At 38.8% G+C, this 21,013-nt stretch overlaps 1 protein-coding gene across 1 annotated transcript in view; it reads right to left on the reverse strand.

The window, feature by feature from the left end:
- Nucleotides 1-14,245: 14,245 nt before the first annotated feature.
- ISPD (isoprenoid synthase domain containing) overlaps nt 14,246-21,013 on the reverse strand; it is a 151,245-nt gene continuing 144,477 nt past the window's right edge. The window contains exon 9 of the mRNA XM_023750762.1: nt 14,246-15,838. Within this exon, the coding sequence (XP_023606530.1) occupies nt 15,734-15,838 (105 nt within the window). The 3' untranslated portion in view covers nt 14,246-15,733. The remainder of the gene's footprint in view (nt 15,839-21,013) is intronic.

Raw genomic sequence — 21,013 nt, forward strand, 5'->3', positions numbered from 1 at the left:
CACGCCCCACGCTGGGGATTGAGCCCTCAACCTGAGTATATGCCCTGACCAGGAACTGAACAGTAACCTCCCGGTTCACAATCACTGTGCCACACCTGCTGGCGGCCTTGCTGGGTTTCTATCCCAGTTCCATTATTCACTAACAGAAAATTCTTGGGCGAGTTACTTTATTTCTCTGTGGCTCCGTTTTCCCACCTGCAACTTATCACTTTGCTGTGAGGATCATGTGTCAAGTGCTGAGAACTGGGCCTTGTGCGCAGGAAGTGCCATGGACGTTTTAGCTGTTTGTTTTATCTTTCACTCGGGAAAGGGATGCAGTCCTTCGTTCCCTTTGGCTCTGGACCTTGCCTGTTGGACTGTCCTGCCCACTCTCAGGCCCGGCTCCCAGCTCTTGGAACATCTCAAGCAGTCTGGAAGGAGAGGTCAAACAGCTAGCTACCTGGGCTGTTCTTGTGTCCTGACAGTGGGGTCATGTTATAAGAAAGTTTTATGTACCTCCCTCTCATCTTTCCAACAATTTAACCACCTTGAACAATGTCCCAGGTAGACCCAAAATACAGGTGACCCCCAATTATAGTCTCCAAAATCTACCATAGGTCACAGCCACACAAATATAGCTAGATACTAAATCCCATCACTGCATTTAGTATTGCATGAGTATTATATCTTGTGTGCTCATTTCAGCAACTGTCAACTTGAAAGAAGAAAAAAAACATTCAAAGAACAAATCAATTTAGAAAGTGTTCATGGGAAATAAACCATTAATTTTTACAAAAAGACATCAGTATCCCCCCAAAATAAATAAATATATAAAAATCATGGAAACGATGTTTAAAACCTATTCTTTCTTTGTGTTTTATTTTCTGTCTTTTATGTGTATTCCCCAATCCCATTTCACTCTTCCTTCTAGAACTATGCTAACATATTTGATAGCCTTGAATTCGCAGGAATTTTATGTAACATACAATGTTATATGTATATTTTAACATAAAGTACATTGATTAATACCCTAGTAATCAATAAAGGTTATTGATTTATAAAGTTTTTGAATCATTCTGTATTACTTTTAATCTTTCAACAGTGCTCTTACAATATATATATATATATATATATATATATATATATATATGTTATTTTGTGTACATCTAGTTTGTTGCTTTTAATTACTGCAGAATATTATAAAGTGTATGCCTATGACATTTTTACCTAATCTCCCAATGCATGCTATTTAATTAACAACAACATAAATATTAGTATCCAATAATCAATCTACTACTTGACCAACCTGGTCTAAACTCACAGTGATTCTGGTAATTCACTGAAGGGATTCTTTTTCTTCCAATATTTTGCATAAGAGTTTACCACCTGAGTTATCCAGACAAATGATTCTCTCTTTCACTTTCCAGTAAAGATACACTCAGAAGCATTAGCATTTTTTTTTGTTTTGAAATCCGATTGTTGGCAACCGACATGTTTTGTTGGTAAAAGTAAATATCTTGCAGAGACACAGACCAATATAAAACACAGACATCTTAAAAGCTTTGTGGAAATAGGCCATGAATAAAAAGTAAATAATAAGCCAGCCATGTTTCCAGCATCTACAGCATTTTAATTATAAAAATGTAGGATATGCACAAGATCCCAAAGATGTTTATTCTCCTGCCTTGCAGCGCTATTTGACATAATGCAATACTGAAAACAATTTAAATGCCTTTCAATAAGAACCTGGAGTCAAAATAAAATATGGGATTTTATGCAACTCCAAAAAATGAAGTAATTCTGTAAGTACTGACACAGAAACATCATAAAAACACATTGTTTCTGTGGAAAAAGCAAGCCACAGAAGAGTATTTTTCAGATGACCCCATTTTTGTAAAAAAAAAAAGTAAAGGAAATATACATGTATAATAATGTGAATATATAAAAGATCGTGCAGAAAATATCCAGGAAGATTCACATTGCACAGAGGGATAGCAAAGCCTAAGAGAAGTGGGAAAACATTTTACCTTTTAATTTTTGTCTGCTAGTACCATTTATATATTTCAGGTTGTCTACAACAAATATTACTTTTATGCTAAACTTTTCTCAACATAAATAAAATAAAACAAATAGGCCTGGCTTTTGAGGAAGGTTAGAGATTGGTTTTATTTTCAAATTGGGTAATGGACGAACCGATCCGACCCACTGACAGCATCATTCAGACGAGCAGAGGCAGATGTAAGAAGGAACCAGAGCAGATAGCTCCCTCACCCCGTCTCTTCCTAAAAGGCAATATAAAATCAAAATAACATAGCTGCTTCCACACTGACATATCACTTGAAAAGATGTGTGTGTTTTTTATTGTAATGAACTGAGAGGTTAGGAAAAAACTACTTTGTAGCCATTAATGCTGACAGTAGAATAACTTAAAAAAATTAAAAAGTTTTTAAAATAGTTAAGATGCTAAGAAATTCACTTTTTATTAAAATATATTTGAAATAACACACCTGCACTGTTTCATTGATGAAAATTATGTAAATACAGTATAAAATGTATTTTGCCAATAAAAAGGTAATATCTCAATTTTTCATAAATATTTTACTTTTGAACTTTAAAAATGTTTTAATGTTCAGTGCTTCAAAATAGGTTATAAATTACTCTAAGTTTTTTCTCCAAATATTCAAACATAAAAAGTTCAATCCAAAACAGAACTTGGAGACTTGTGTCAAAATTTGACTGTATTTCAAATTATTTACAGGAACTGGGGAAAACATAAGTCTTTAATGGAAATATGAAAATAAAAAAGAGGAAAATGCAGAACCATGAATCCTAGAAAATGACTAAGTAGTGCATTTATCCCTGAGAAATACCCATTTTGAATTTTCCTAAGACAGGTAAGAAGTTATTACTTTTTTTAACCTAAGAATTAAAAATTAATTTTGTTATTTTATGATCAAACCAGTTCTCTAGCGACGTAGTTATCTTAAATGTATGAGAAAGCTATAACAGAAAGTGGTAAACTAACAGGTAAATATTGGAACTATATCCACGGCAAATAAAGCAATAACAACAACAGTCCTAACTAAATTTGGTAAAATATACTCAGTGTAAAACATCTTATTGACCTAGATCCATTTCCACACAATGATTTTAAATTCTGGCCTCTTCACATACATATTACTGTTACATAGTATGTACTACATGAGTTTCTTTGCAAATTTTTTTATCAGCACATTTCCTATTTTAAAGAGAATAATGTTAGAATACGAAATAAACTAGGTATTTGCAGTTGAATCTTGCTTTCTTGCTAGCTTACCAAAAGCAAGGCAGCTGAAAGGCAATATTTATGATGTTATACTCCCTCTAGTGCCCATTTTTAAAATAGAAAGTTAAGTACCCTCCCTACACACTTCAATGTATTTTGAGCCTCAAGACTAGCATGATCCTGAATGGCAAGGGTCTGTGCAGATTGTCTAGTCAATCGTTCCTATGATGCAGAAACCTCAGAGGTAGTTGGCTCATGCTCAATCCAATTTTCATTCTTCAAGGAAGCTACTGTTTCTACCTTGGGATAACTGTCGCTCGCAGGTAATTTTTTGCCCCTCATTAAAGCATAGTTAGAAAGAACTCATCATAAGAGTAGCCACTAAACAAATGAAAAAATTTAAGTATGTATTTTAATTATGTATTGTTTCAAGCAGGAGTAACAAAATAAGAATATACCATTTATAATCCATGAAATTACAAACATAAAAATTGTCATTATCCATTACCGAGCATATCCCAAACTGAGTTTTGTACCTAATAGCAAAAGTTTATGCAGACAAATATGCCCCCAAAATGTTTGTTAATTTGCATTTTTAAAATGTTCCGTTCACTTTGTATAAAACTACACAATGCATCGCTATTGTAAGGAACACCTAGTGCAACTGATGATTTTTGCTAGCCCACAGTGGCCGAGGAACTCTGCGTGGAACCTAAAAGACCTCGAGGGACCTACAGCCCAAAGGGTAAAACAAAAATGTCTGTAAAAAGGACCAGAAATTATTCATAGTAAAGGAACTCAAAGAGAACCTATCCTACATATGCTCCATTTCAGCTCCCCAATTAAATAGATTCATACTGACATTCCACTATTGTGCTATACACCCCTTGAGCAGGAAACCCCTCCTGCCCCCTTACCCCTTTGAACTAGCACAGAACATCCCACTGAGTAGATGTGTAAGTCATGCTAACATGAAGATGAAGATGAATCCCCAGGCTTAATGCGTGAGTTCACCAATATGTATTCATTCCCATTTACACGATAGGAGAGATTAACTTGCCTTTCAGATTATCTGCTACTGATATATTTTGGAAAGGTATGGAGAGCCACTAGACTTAGAACAGGTCTCAAGGTGTGTCATGGTGGGGGAAACCTTGGCAGTTAGGGCACCAGCAATGTAGGATGGAAGAGAGGTATTTAAAGGACTAGGTAGGAGCACCAAAGACACATACTTGTCTAAAGCCGCCCAGATCCACTATCCCACTGAAAAGGAAGCTCAGCCCTTATCAAAAGCAAAGTGCTATCCACCCCAGAGGAAAATTATAGGACTTTTTCTATAAATAATAATTTTATCAACTATAGGTCTCCTGAGAAGCACAATTACATGATTGCTGGGGTAAGGCAGAAGAGATATACTGGGGTATGGACAGCTAGATAGCAGATTTCTTTGTAGATTAGATTGCTTGGGCATGCATTGATGTTTGTACAACTAACTTACTTATATGGCGTGGGGGATGTAGAAGAAATGGGAGTGGGGGGAGGTAGGCTCTAAAACAGGGCTGGGGAACATCCAGCTTAAGAGCCGTATAAGGCCCAATAAATTATTTGGTCTGGCTCTGCCAGGGCATTATGGGTGAGTTAATTAAATGTTTGATCAAATATAGCAGGCTAATTTTTAAGGTGATAATTTTTTATGGCCTGAAAATAATGTTATGAATATCCAAATGGCCCTTGGCAGAAAAAAGTTCCCTACCCCTGCTCTGAAATATCAACTACCATCCTATATAATAAAAGGCTAATATGCAAATCAACCGATTGGCAGAAGGACCAGTCGCTATGACATGCGCTGACCACCTGGGAGCAGACGCTCAACCCAGGAGCTGCCCCCTGGTGGTCAATGCTCCTCTTAGCCAGAAGCCCTGAGCCAGGCTCACAGCTGATGAGCACAGCTAAGGATGTCCGACTGACGGCTTAGGGCCACTCCCCTGAGGGCTCCTGGACTGCGAGAGGGTGCAGGCCGGGCAGAAGATTTAAATCCTTGTTTTGTCTAAAGCAGAGAAAGTGCTAATAAACTGAAGAGAGAGAGATATTGATTTGTTAGTTCATCCATTCATATTTAATGACTTTAATATCAAGACTGAATGAAATTAATGTGATCCTGAGAGTTTGTTGTATGTCGAGAAATAGCATTATGAAAAATTATAAATATAATGTGAGAGACTTTTCCATTGATCTTTTGTTTTTAGGTTGATACCATAAAATGTAGGAAGGATTCTAGTTAAATGGAAGAAAACCATAATGATAACTAGGTGGAGCTAAAGGGATGACTTCTAATTACTCACAGGTGATAACAGAAGGAAAATAAACACTACATTTTTCGATAGGAATGGGATCTATTTCAGTATTCACTTTAAAGTGTCATGGTTTATTGGCCCATTTAGTTGATATGATTATTTAAATATATTACAGTTGATATCCCCAACCTCCTCCTTATAAACCTGATATATGACTCTGCAAATTAGTGTACTGTGAGATCTTAAATGAATATTTAGTTCTGGGGGCTTGACTTTCTTCTATGCCCCTTGAATATATGCAACCATATATATCCGACAGCCAATACCATATAGAATACACAAGGTTCTTCTTCCTGTGTCATAATCTCATGGAAAATTTTATAAAGCATTGCTCTCTTAGTGGGTTGCAAAGTGTCAGCAGTTTTCTGGTTCAAAAGCAATAGAACTGGGGGTGGGTTGTGGGGGAGGAAATCTTTCTAACACACATCTCACATCTGGGAAGGAACATCAACAGTATGGCGAAGGTGATCATAATTAAAAACATACTCTATGCCCAGGTCAACTGCATGGGTAAGAAAGGGCTATGTGAATTTTGCTTTTATTTTCTAAGCACTATTTCAATTATAAACCTAGAAGAGTATTGATGCAGAGTACCTTTTGGCTAAAAGTGCATTTCCCAATTGGAGAGTATATTTACATAAAGTATGCTCAAATCCATTCTATTGATAGATTCTCATTATTCTGATGGCTAAGCTGTAACATTTAACTCCCAATTCTCCAATACAGGAAGTAGACTGTACTTCCTTCTCAATGCCTTCCATTTACTTCACTGTCAAAAATCCACATGCTATGAACTTGAACAAGAGACCTTACATCTATAGTAACACCGACTGTGGCCTTTCCACACATTAGATAAACTGTAGCAAAATCATCTTTGTTACCTTGAGATTTTTTCCACATGTCATGTTCAAATGTACATAATCTATGCAGAGACTACAGGAATCTTGGACAAATTAAAGAAAGCCTATCTTTTGAATCATATGATTCATATGAATCATAAAAGCCTTTACATTCTTACTTTACTATCAAAGCCTGAATCAAGTCCTTTCGGAAAACAATTTTGACATGAGATAGGGGTGGGAGGAAAGATGTGGTTTGTGATTATCACACTAAGATTATGCTGGTCATTGCTGAGAACCCCAATGTAATGAAACATTTGGAATAATCAAATGCCGAATGCTGTGTTTTAAATGTCAACATCAGTAAAATAAATAACAAGTACATTTCAGAGCTTTTGTGACAGAGCAAAGGTTGCCACACACACACACACACACACACACATACACACACACACACACACAATATGCATGGGTGCATACATAGAGATGTACACAGATTTTGTTTCATTGCTAAATTGATCTCAGTGCATAAGCTGAAGTTCAAACAAGAGAAGAAAATTCCACCACCAGGTGGAGCTTAGCTTCCATTAAAGCAGCAAATGCATAAAAAAGATTTCAAGGGATTAAATTCTTTGTATATCTTAGGGAAAGATTGAAGTAAAAGGTAAACAGCAAAGGAGCATGAGTATTTTAAAGGCGGCTGGTTATAAAGAACTGTAAGCATCCTTACGAGAGAGTACTCAACGGACCTGTGCTAGGTGGCCACCCCCAAATGATTTGACAACTGCCTTCCTTCCTGTTCTTTTCCATTTCCTTGTGTGAGAATATTGTTAAATTCCTATGCATTTAGGCACTTGCTAGAATGCATAGGTAAAATTATCAAAAGAGGTAGCATACATTATGAAGAGATTGTACAAGTTATGTTACACATTAGACGAAATGAAATTCAATACTTAATCCTCTAATGCAGGGCCTGATGATACAAGTGATAAGAAAAGTAACTTCTGCCCTATTCACAGGAGACAAACATTTCATATGAATCATGATTCATCGCCACTTAATCAATGTTTCAGGTGTCTACAAAATTGCTCACTGTGAGTTCAGAATGTTTCTAGGCCTTGAAGAGCAGCCAGGTGTAAATTGAGATTCTGTGTTTGTCCTGCAACTGAAGAGAAAAGATGGTAGAGAAATTAGCATGTAAGCTAGGTCTTAAGGTGTGAATTTATACCTTCTACCTCCTATCAAAATAAAGAGAGGTCAGGGAAGGTATCGCAGTCCAGCAGAAACAGGAATGGATATTATAGGAAGAATGGGGATTGAACCAACAGAGGACAGGGGACATATTCTGGGAGAGAGCAAGAAAATGAGTTCCCATGCAGAGCAGGTGTGTAATCTGCATTGCCAATGAAGATTATGTATAATTATTATGTATGAATATGTATTTATTACATATAAATATGTACAATATATTTTCTTCATTTCCCTTATTTTAAAATATACTTTGATAAATCAGTGATACATAATCTCTATAAGTTCTTGTAGTTGCATATAAAACACAAGCTTACAATGCAATTGTTTTAGAACAACTTTCAAGAAAATGTTGACATGAAAAATATTTTTTTCTTTCTCTACATTTTCTTTCTTTCTACACACATGCATGCACACACACACACACAATCAAGAGGAATTAATAAAGATATCATAACGGTGAAATTAAACTTATGGGTTGTCTTTCTCAAGAGGAAGTTTTACATTTAAATTTTAACTTTGGGTCAAAGACAATAAAAAGACCCCAATTTTCAACTCATGTGCTGAAATAGTTGCAAGAAGAGATTCCTATAAAAAAGCTATAGATACCTCAATGTATCAAAATGTCCCACATCTTATTCAGATTTATATAAATATGCAAAGAGTCACTAATTTGTCATTAATGATAATAAATTATATATGTATGTATATATACACTGAGTGGCCAGATTATTATGACCACCTGACGTTTGTAGGCAAATTAGCTATAATTTCACGCTGAAGTTGCTAGAGGGCCAGACCATTATAAATAGGGAAGCAGGTTGTTTACCACGACAGTAGAAGTGTGTTTTTTTTCTGAAGATATGGGTAGAAAATAATTGAACAGAAAATGATTCTCTTTAATCTACCCCTGAGTTTTTAAACTGTATTATTGAACTGCCCAGTTCAGGAATTCAGTTGCCTGTTTTACTGAATGGAGGTATGTATGACCTGATAGTAAAAGAATGCTATCCAAAGACATCTCATGGAGTCAATGCCAAGAAGAATTGCCTCAGTATTGAAGGCAAAAGGTGGCCCATATCTTCAGAAAAAAATCACTTCTACTGTCGTGGTAATCAAAAAGGCTTCCCTATTTATAATGGTCTGGCCCTCTAGCAACTTCAGCGCGAAATTATAGCTAATTTGTCTACAAATGTCAGGTGGTCATAATAATCTGGCCACTGTGTGTGTGTGTGTGTGTGTGTGTGTGTGTGTGTGTGTGTGTGTTACAAAAAGCATATAAAAGTGTTTTCAGAGTTTAAGGGCTGTTTGATATTAAGCATAAATTAAAAGTTAGTAAAATAAAAATAAAACTCCATTTAGGCAACATATAGAGCAGTAGTTCTCAACCTTGGCTGCACATTTAGAATCACCTTAGGAATCTTTTTAAAATCCCTGATTCTGGGCCTTCATGCTCCCGGAAATTCTGTTTCTTTGTTATGGGGGTGGGGCCACAGCATTTAGTAACAAAGAAACAGAATTTCTGGAGGATGAGGCCCAGAAATCAGGATTTTAAAAAGATTCCCAGGTGATTCTACTGTGCAGCCAAGGTTGAGAACCACCAATATAGAGGTTTGGGAAAAAGTAGTTTTATGTATAACCCCATAATTAACCCAAATCTTTTAATATCCATTAAGATTCCCAAACCAGAGCCAAGAATATTTGGTCTATAGTTCCTTCTCCTTGCTATCTTATTAAAGCATCTTGCACTTATCTGAAGTTCCTGATTTATAGTGGAACTTGTGGATATTCCCACTGGGATTCTCAAAACTCCTAATTTGTTTACATATTTTGGCTTCTTTCCAAATTCATGTGAACAGTAACTGATCCAAGACACAAACAGGCGGAAATGTCTTTGAATAGCATTCTTTTACTATCAGGTCATACATACCTCCATTCAGTAAAACAGGCAACTGAATTCCTGAACTGGGCAGTTCAATAATAGTTTAAAAACTCAGGGGGAGATTAAGGAGAATTATTTTCTATTCAAACAAGGAAAGCAAAAAGGAACTATGAACTTAACAGGGTCTTAAAAACACACACAGGATGAGAAAGAAATTCCTCCAAACTATTGAAAAAAAAATTAGTAACATACAGATTTTATCACCTATTTCCTCCTCCTCAAAGGGATGTTTTGTTATCCACTTAGACTGAAGAGCTTGCTTTCAACCAAATTAAGGGCTCAGATGTAAAGAATGGGAAATAAGAAAAACCTGACGTACCTACAAACCAACCAATTTCACTAGTCCATTTTATAATGAGGGGGAACAAAGACAAAATGGATAGCTCCAAAATGGCAATGTTCCAGAAACATCATTCAGTTAATCTACTAGATGCTTTGCCAAACCTTATCCAAATAACCCAATTATTACAGTCTACAGACTAGGGGAAATTCTTTAAAAATTGGCCTCCATGTGGAATCTCAAATCATGTCTCCACTTGGGTCAAAAGGATCAGTAGGATTGCCTTGTTAAGCTTTTGCCTCTGGGCTTCACTGCAATTTTGCAAAATGGAAAATGATGGAATGCATCCAGGTAAAATTCTGGATGTAGTTTTAAATCAGATTTTTTTAAAAAAAGAAACTTAAGAACAGTCCCTCCTCATTGTAATCTAATTCTCTGAAAAACTGTCCAAAATAGAGGCAGAAATTCTGGTCTGGGTGATCATGAGCCCTTGCTCTCTGCATCTGCCATTTTTCAATCATCGTATCACAAGGTTCATAAAGACCTACCTCACAGAGACGATGCTAGGATTAATTAAGGTTAAACTGGAAGAAAAGAAAATTTTGCACTAGACAAGCCAGGGTTTATCCATGCTGCTAAACAGCCCCAGATGTTTTAACAACTGTTCAGATTATTTGGTAGCATCCTCACTAAGTAGAGAATACATTTGCATAATGCATTTCAGCTGTGAAGACATTTTTAAAAATCAAAGATTCCAATATTTCAGATGGGAACAGAAAAACAATCTGGCTCCAGTCAGGTCAAACTCATACCGAGTACCATTCACCCCAAAGTTTTCCCACTGAGGAAGCATTGTGAACATATGTGCTGAGGGAAGTCTCAAGGCAAGGGAAGACTTCACACTTCATGCCTGAACATCTTCCAGACCAGTGGTTCTCAACCTTCCTAATGCTGTGACCCTTTAATACAGTTCCTCACGTTGTGGTGACCCCCAATTTCATTGTTACAAATTGAACATAATTAAAGCATAGTGATTAATCACAAAAACAATATGTAATTATATATGTGTTTTCTGATGGTCTTAGGCGACCCCTGTGAAAGGGTCGTTCAACCCCCAAAGGGTTGCGACCCACAGGTTGAGAACCGCCACTCTAGACCTTTCTTTCTATCATAAAGATGGTGATGGAGTTGAACTTCACTTTGCATGTCTTTCTGTGTTGCTGAGGCACAAATGGCTATATGCAACTGCGATTTGTCTATTTCTTCTTACACTTTCATTATCCAAGTGTCTGATCATACATTGCCTGAGGAAATCCCCACAACTATAGAGCTCACGGAGATGGTATTGGTAATACTTGTATGTGGGCATCAGTCTTTGAAGGTTTTCTTGGCACATGCAGATCCAAGGATGTTCCAAAATGTTTGTGTGTTGTGGGTGGTGATGGGCAAGGAAAGGAAGAGAAACACTGAGAGTATAGAAACCGTTTTCTCTCTCTTGCTATTAAAGGGGAAAAATAGAACCTTCTAGCACTTTAGCATCATTGCCCTGACCAACATTTCTCCTTAGAAGCATTTTGCTTTACATCCTAGACTTGTGAGGGCAAATATACCAAACACTGCCACACTTGCTTACCAACTGGTGTGCAATACAAAAGATTCAAAACTCATTATTATTTTTTAAATATATTTTTATTGATTTCAGAGAGGAAGGAGACAGAGAGAGAGAGAGAGAGAGAGAGAGAGATAAACATCAATGATGAGAGAGAATCTGATTGGCCGCCTCCTGCATGCCACTTACTGGGAATTGAGCCTACAACCTGGGCATGTGCCCTTGACCGGAATTGAACCCGGGACCCTCAGTCCACTGGCCGACGTTCTATCCACTAAGCCAAACTGGCTAGGGCAAAACTTGTTATTATTAAAAAAAACAATGAGCATTTATAGAACTCACCTGTCTGTTGGAAGTCAACTAAACAGCTGGGCTTGTTTATCCATTTGTCAGTTCATCTCCTGGTGGTGGCAGAAGTGGGAGAGAACAAGCAGCAACATAATAGTCTCTCACCTCTAGTCTAGATTTGATATCCAGATCTATCAAGGGTGCACTGTCATTTTGACTCACTCTATTGGTGAAAGAGGTCACATGATGAGCCCCAAAGTCAAGAAATAGAATTATATTCCTCCCATGATAGCTAAGTGGAGAGAAGGAATATTTCTGAACAATAATTCAACCCAGCACACTCATGTCGATATTGTTAAGAAGTGATCACAGTATTATTTTCCATTGTGTTTGAGTACAGGTTTTAAATCCTTAGCAGCCCCAATATTGCAGGAAAGCTGCTAAATATGAGGGGAGAAAAAATCTAGTTGAGACTTCTGGTTTTGCAAATATTTAATGTTTTTATAGGCTAATAGATCTGGATACCAAATTCTATCTTTATACCAAAGAAAACATCACATTGTTATATTTTCAGAATAAATGTTATATTGTTATTAAATTGTGACTAAGTTAGTATGAAAATGTGCATATATACAATAAATATCAATGAAAATTGCCATTTGATTTTAAAATATCAGTGGTTTATTTAGTTATTTATTAATTACCTATGTTATTTGGTAAAGAGAATATATTGAGAATCTTTAATAGTAGTTTGGTACTTTTCATTTTAAAAATACCCATAGTTTTCTCAATTTTGAAACTAAAAACTAAAAATGTGTAAGAACATATATAAATGTTACAATATCAAAACCACCAACACGACCACTTCTAGTCCACTTATTTTAAACCATTCTAATAAATACTAAAAGGATATGTATTTTCATTTATTCTGTTTATTTTTAATTAATCTTTTAAAGTATCTCCAATTATCCTTCTTCCAAATGACTTTCTTTACATTTTAATATAAACATTTTGATGCTTCCTTGACGTAATTAGTTTAAACATTAAAAGGAAGTAAAATTTGCAGATTTTATAAAAATATTCTACTGCAACTTGATTTTTATAACATAAGCATTGTGTTAATATATATAAAGTAAAATTTGCTTTTAATAAACTAGCATGAGAAAAGAAAGGTTTCCTGTAAACAAATGCAAAATGCTTAAACTGACCACAGAAAGAATGGATAGAATATGGGTCTGGATAGAATATGCAGGTCTGGATTTTATCTGTAAATGAGTATATATGCAACAAGTTATCTCTCAAATTGAGCACTTTAATAAAAAACAACAACAACACACAACTACTACTTCTTACCAATACGTCATTAATCTAAACAGTGGTGACACTGTTAAATTCCTAAAAAGGCTTTCTTTAAATTGCATGTATTAATTAGCATACATTTAGGTGGGTGGGGAGAGAGTCTTTTTGCAAAATTGTCCACAGTTAGAAAGCAATTTCAGCAACTTTGAGGCATAACGACTCTCAGTTTTAAGGGATTTTGGAAAATAAAGTGAAAACACAGTTCTCATGAAAGTAATTAGGTTTACAGAAGCTGGGATGAAAATGTAACTGTGAAGTGGCCTCGGGGTCTCCTAAACAATAGAAACAACTCATTAACCTTTCTCTCCTGGTCATTCATTCTCTCACTCCCTTCATCCTTGGCTACAAGGTTGTATGTTGGAAAGATGGCTGGAAAGCCAAGCCCTTCGGGACTTTCCTCTGGTCACTGGGCAGACTGACCCTCCTTGTCCATTCTTCCGGGGCTCCCGTGGAGCCTCTGGCTTGTTCCCCACAGCCTCTCTGCGAGGTGCCCTCTGCGGCAATTGTGGTTATACAGGGAGATGCGCTTAAAACATCTCCCGTGGTCCTGAGTCTAAGCCCTGCCTTTCGTTACTGGGCAGCCACGTGGCTCTGGGCAAGGTAGTTGAGACCCCTGCGCGTAACTTCCCATCTGAGCAGTGAAAGATGTGGGGGGATTTCTTTAAGTGATTTTCAATGTTGTGAATCACTTGTAAGCTATAAAGAAAAATAAAATTTGATGATGATGATGGTAGTGATTAGTTTAGACACAATTTCATATTTTATTAACCAAACCTCAATATACTAACTGCTTCCTATTACCTTAGGATAAAGTCATACTGCTTACTCCCAGATAAAGTCTTGTCTGGTATAACATTCCATTATCAGGCTACACTTTAAAACACTCACCCTTTCTTTTAAATCTTGGTAACATTTCCCCATTGGCCTGTATAAGCAATTTCAAATTCTTAAAAACATTTTCACTTGAAGACTTCGACAGGCTTCAGAAGGGGTGAGCCTTCCACAACACCGCTAGTTCACCACCTTAACATAGACATCCTAACCAAAATTCACACATTCCCCATAGATGTTCACCCTCAAGATTTGAATTAAATGATTTATTTTATATTTCTTAACATCCCGAGAGAGAAAGTAGCAAGCCCAGGAACTCAGATCCAAACTACATTGAAACAATGCCTTTTATGTAGGGGAATGAACTGTAATATTTTCTCCATGTCCATTGTTTTCTACCGACTATCACTTAAATGTAACACATACACTCTCCTACTAAGAGAGATACTTGAGAAATACAGGAAAACTCATCCAACACGCTAAGAAGAAATTCCACTAGGTAGATATGTTATAGAAAACATCTCATGCAACTTTTATAGTTTCCATGTGCAGCCTAAGCCCTTGAATAATCTGATCTATTTTATTCTTAGAAAGTCAATGTAGCCAGTCCCAGCCTAGTGGCCCAATGGTTGAGCATCGACCAGGAGCTCACAGTTCTATTCCCGGTCAGGGCACATGCCTGGGTTGCAGTCTCGATCCTCAGTAGGGGGCATGCAGGTGCAGCTGATCATGCTTCTTTCTCATCATTGATGTTTCTATCTCTCTCTCCTTCTCCCCTCCTCTCTAAAATCAATAAAAAATATATTTAAAAAATAAAAGTAAGAAAGTCAGTGTAAATATGGAGTAAAAGGCATCTCTAATGACTGCATGCACATAATTATACAATGTAATTAATATAGGGGAAATCATCAGTATTTAAGATGTACATACCAGTGGAAATTTGAAAGAATAGAAACTTGACTTAAAAAATAGTATCTGTATCAAAAGAATAATTAAATTCTTGCAATGGCTCCCTGTCTTTTTGAAGACTAACTTGGGCTTCACTAAAATAACTTCTCTTTTATGAAGTTTTCCAGTCTTCTCTTAAATGCATTCAGAAAGATCAGAGACCTTTTAAAATGAGTAAAAATTATGTAATCTATGGAGTATATAACATCTCATTTAGGAATCATGAGTAATGTTGAGGGCCAATAGTGAATATATTTAAAGAATCCCTACAATTTCTTATTGTTGTTTTCTATTTGTTTTTATGTTTTGTTTTTTAAGGCATGGAAAATTAGAACACAAGTCAATATCTAATGATGAGAGGAAAATTTTAAAGTAAAGAAATATAATTCTGAACCTTATCTATTAGTTTCATTACAGTGTGATTTACTAATTAACACAGAGAGAATAGTTCAAGATTTCTAAGTTCTCATTCCTTGGAGGATTAGCTCACACTTGATTGTTTCTATTGATCTTTCATGCTTTTGTAAAAAGATTATATGAAGGCTATTATTTTCCACTTACCTATCCTTTTCTGTTTGGGCAATTTAAATATGACATGCATGAAAGTAAATTTTTATTTCACAAATATAAAACATTAATCCACTTGTATAACCCAAGTATCATATCCTACAAATTATGAGACATAAAAGACAACTTAAATATGCTACCACACACAACAGGGAGGGGAAGCAGGACAGAGGAACTTAGATAAACATTTCTTTAAACTCAGTAGGCAATTTTCTCTGTGTCCTTCATGCTATCAGTAGCTGACCAATGAATGCAGAATTTCTCTCTTTGATGAGTGTGGCAATTATTGTGGCCCCTTGCCTTAAACTGTCCTGGAGCTTCTGCTCATCCTGAAAAGAAAGGGTAAAACAATATTTTGGAAAGATGTCACATGCTAAATTTAGTAAAGAGTTACTTTAAAAATATATATTCATTTATTTAAATGTTTTCTCCAGCTTCATAGAGATATAACTGACACATAATATTGTATAAGTTTAAGAGACACAACTCAATGATATATATATATATATATACACACACACACACAACTCAATCACACACACACACTAGAGGCCCAGTGCATGAATTCATGCACCTTGAAAGGAACTGTGGCCTCAAGGCTGCGGTGGGCACAGGGGCGGGTCTCGGCCCATCCTCCACACCCCGCCTGGCCCCTCCCACCGCAGCCCCTGGTCCCCTGTCTGTCGGCAGCCCCACTCCCGCCACCACTGCTCCCATGCACTGACAGCGCAGGCCCCACTCGCACCCGTTGATGGTGCGGAGTAACTGGGGCTGGCACCGTCAGCAGGTGCAAGTGCCAGCTGTGGGTGTGAGTGGGGCCGGCACCGGCAGTAAGTGCGAGTGGTGGCTCTGGCACCAGCAGTGGGTATGAGAGGCGGCTGCCGGCCCTGATCGCCCCTCAGGAGCAGGGGGAGGTGGAGAAGCCCTGAAGGACGAGCAGGGCCAGCATCTGCAGCAGGTGTGAGCACCGGATGGGACTATGGCGCACGGGAGCAAAGAATTTTCAGTAACCACCAGAGGCTCGCCCCAATTTCAGCAACCAGTGCCCCACCTTGGTCTGGTGCCCCCACTCACCTGCTCCACCATCCGGCCGCGGCCGACACCCGCTATGTTCCATGCATGCCCCCTGGTGGTCAGTGCAACCGGTTGTTCCACCATTCGGTCTATTCGCATATTAGGGTTTTATATATATAGATACTAGCGGCCCAGTGCATAAATTGGTGAATGGGTAGGGCCCCTCGGCCTGGCCAGTGATCAGGGCCCATCGGGGGCAGGACCAGGCCGGCCAGGGAGGGAGGGGCTGCGGGAGGTTGGACGGCAGGGGGTAGGCCAGCTGAGGGGGAGGGACTGCAGCTGGGGCTGGCCAGGGGGAAAGTCCACAGGAGGTTGGCCAGCTGGGGGAGGGACCAGAGGATGTTGGTAGGCCGCGGGAGGTTGGCTGTGGGAGCACACTGACTACCAGGGGGCAGCTCTTGCATTGAGTGTCTGCCCCCTGGTGGTCAGAGCATGTCATAGCAACTGGTTGACCGGTCGTTGGCGTCCTAAAGGTTGCTTAGGCTTTTATAATATAGATATTACCAAATTATGAAGAGAATAGTTACCACATCTATCACTTCATAGTTACCATTTGAACCAGGGGGCGGTGGGGTGAGTATAAAAACATTTAAGGTCTACTCTCTTAGCAACTTTCAATTATACAATACAATATTGTTAACTATAATCACCAGGCTGTACAATTCTCAGAACTTATTCACCTTGTAACGGGAATTTTGTACCCTTTGGCCACCATCTCCTCATCTCCTCCATCCCTCAGCTCCTATTAAAGACCATTCTATTCTGTTTCTATGAGTTCAAGGAGCCACTGTTTAAGGTCGGCTACTCTCTGGCCTTGGAATTCTATGAAGCTCAGACCATAGCCACAGGCAGGGACGTGGTTTTCCCCAAATAAAGGAGAAATGCTTTTGCAAGCACCTTTCATTAAAGACAAAAATTATCTAATGAAGATCACTAGAAAAAAATTGATGCAATTTCAAATGCAAACAGTATGAAACAAAAGATCATCCTATCTAATAGGCAGGTAATATGCAAATTGACCATCACTCCAACACACAAGATGGCCGCCCCCTTGTGGTCAAAGATGGCCAGCAGGGGAAAGCAGTTGTGGGCAATCAGGCCAGCAGGGGAGGGCAGTTAGGGGGGATCAGGCCTACAGGAGAGGACAGTGGGGGGGGGACCAGGCCAGCAGGGGAGGACAGTTGGGAGGGACCAGGCCTGCAGGGGAGAGCAGTTGGGGGCAACCAGCCCTTCAGGGGAGGGCAGTTGGGGGTGACCAGGCCAGCAGGGGAGGGCAGTTAGGAGCGACCAGGTTGGCAGGGGAGGGCAGTTAGGGGCAATCGGGCCAGCAGGGGAGCAGTTAGGTGTCGATCAGGCTGGCAGGCATAAGCTGTTAGGGACAATCAGGCAGGCAGGCAGGTGAGCAGTTGGGAGCCAGCAGTCCTGGATTGTGAGAGGGATGTCCAATCCTGCTGGGATCGGGCCTAAACAGGCAGTCGGACATCCCTCGAGGGGTCCAGATTGGAGAGGGTACAGGCTGGGCTGAGGGACACACACCCCCACACGAATTTCGTGCACTGGGCCTCTAGTCCTATATAATAAAATCCCAATATGCAAATTGTCTGAAAGGTGGAATGACTGGTCGCTATGATGCGCACTGATCACCAGGGGGCAGACACTCAATGTGGGAGCTGCCCCCTGGTGGTCAGTGCACTCCCACAGGGGGAGTGCCACTCATCCAGAAGCCAGGCTCACGACTGGCGAGTGCAGCAGTGGTGGGGGTAGCCTCCACAGCAGTGCTAAGAACCCCTTGGGGGATGTCCAACTGGGAGAGGGCGCAGGCTGGGCTGAGAGACCCCTCTCAGTGCATGAATGTCATGCACTGGGCTGCTAGTTTTCTTTTAATCCAATATCTGACCAACTTTGGCTCTTCACTGAAATTTGACTATTTCATTGATAATGCAAGCCTTTTCTTCATCTTGTTCCTGGGTGTCCTCCGACAGACTTATAAACTGTGAGTACTAGTGTGGGGGAAGGGAGGGGAACTGGGAAGGAAACTGGCTTTTTTGTAAAGTAATAAAAGGAGTTTTAGGGATAAAATAAGCAGGTTTAGGGAATTTTAGAAATAAAAAGGGTTCATGGGGGAGGAATGCATAGGTGAGGCTTTGGAGCCACCAGAAGGCATACATTTAGAGACTAAAAAAGGTGCCACAGGATAAGGGGAGAGGAAGACATACATTCATAGAAGATAAGGAAAAGCCACAAAGTACAGACAGTCCTCAGGTTACGTTGGACTCGACGTACCTTGTTTCGTGGTTACGTTGCTATCTCCCATTTATTTATATATAAAAAAAGTTCTGTCATTTCGACGTATGTACATATGTGCTTTATGTTTTTTATTATTTATTTACCACACGTAAACGTCAGGAATTGTTATCTTTTAAATTTTTTTTACTGTTTCACTTCATTACTGCTCTGTATGTGCTCCATGTGAGTGACGTAGGTGCTTATGTAGGTGGGTTCTGACTTAGGGCAAAAATTGCGTTACATCGCGCCGTAGGAATGGATCTCCCATGTAACCCGATGACCTACTGTATGAGGAAAAAGGAAACAAACTTTCACAGAGGATAGAGAAATGCCAACAAATGGCAGAAAGAGGAAAACAGATTTTCACAGGAGATAGAGAAATGTTATAAGGTAAGGGGGGGAGAGAGAAACGGGGTACTACATGGGTTTTGGCCTTTGAAACTGATACTATTTAACAAAATAACCAATGAGGAGAGCTTGGGGGCTCTAAATTAATGAAAGTTCCAATTAGAAAGTGTCAGGTTCAAACAAAGAACTACAGCATGTATAAACCGGAGACAAAGGGACACGAGGCAGGATTTTTTATTTTATTTTGCCCATTAGAGAGAGAGAGAGAGCACGCAGGCATTTCCCATTTGGGGGTCTCTCCCCAGGAGATCTGCCCAGATGGAATTTGTATATGCTTCCAATAAACTTCTACATTTTTATTAAAGAAATCTGTTAGTCCACAAATTTATTCTTCATCTTTGTGGGACAAGAACCCATGAGAAGAAGTCTGTACCCTGAACCCCATGTTTCAGTAAGATCAGGCAAATTTGTGAAATGAGTTATCTCACAAGTTGTTAAATGTTGTTTTGCCTTTGAAATCAGATTGCCTATTAAAATATATTTATTCTAATCATTTGGGCTTCTTGACACTATGAAGAAGTGATACTATGAGGGGAAATGAAAAGTGGAAACAGCTAACATCTTTAAGGTGTCTGGGTGAAGGATTGTGCTATGTTCCAAAAGTGGGATCTGGTAATCAGTCTCTGAACTTGGAATCAACCTTAATGCCTTACAACAAAGTGTCACCAGCACCTTTTGCTTCTGCTTCCTTCATGTTTCTTGAATTAATATTCTCCCCTCAAACTGCCCCTGCCAGCATAATGTCTCCGGCCTGAATTACTGGAACAATCCTATAAACAATCTCTCTAAAGCAGTGGTTCTCAACCTTCCTAATGCCGCGACCCTTTAATACAGTTCCTCATGTTGTGGTGACTCCCAACCATAAACTTATTTTCGTTGCTACTCCATAACTGTAATTTTGCTACTGTTATGAATCGTAATGTAAATATCTGATATGCAGGATGTATTTTCATTGTTACAAATGGAACATAATTAAAGCATAGTGATTAATCACAAAAACAATATGTAATTATATATGTGTTTTCCAATGGTCTTAGGCGACCCCTGTGAAAGGGTCATTCAACACCCAAAGGGGTCGCGACCCACAGGTTGAGAACCGCTGCTCTAAAGTCTTATACTGTTTTACTCTGTTTCTCACACAGCAGTCGAAATACTTATTTTAAAATATCAATCTGACCCCATCCCTTTCCTGCCTAAAATCCTCTGAAGGCTACTTCAAGCTTCAGGATCAAGTCTGAACCATTTACCTAGTAAAGACAAGATCTTTTATCCTTCCAGCCTCTCCTTAAAAAAACACTCAAATCTCCAGGCCACACACAACTGGTGAAGATTGCCCAAGCAAGCCTTTTCCCTAAGCTTCATCCCTTTGCACCAGCTCATCCCTTTGCCAGAAAAGCTTTCCCATTCCCTTCCCAGCTTAGCTGACCCGAGTTACTCTTTGTGGTTCCACCCACATATCAGTGATTCTTGAAATCGACCCTAACTCCTAGCCTCCAGCCAAATTTGGGTGAGACGAATCTGTTTCCACAGCTGTGAATTCCTCTAGCACACTGAATTCTAAATAGTCTTTTTAGTTGACCATTTATTTCACCACATGATGTTTCTTGATGTAAAGAATTTTTCATTTTATCTTTGAATATGAAACACTTAGCTCAATGCCTAACACATGGTTACACTCCATAAATTATAAGGAATTCAAAGCAAAGGAGGCTCTTAGATAGAGATATCATCACTCT

This window comes from Myotis lucifugus, unplaced genomic scaffold, assembly GCF_000147115.1.
Source record: "Myotis lucifugus unplaced genomic scaffold, Myoluc2.0 scaffold_15, whole genome shotgun sequence".
Classification (NCBI taxonomy): domain Eukaryota; kingdom Metazoa; phylum Chordata; class Mammalia; order Chiroptera; family Vespertilionidae; genus Myotis; species Myotis lucifugus.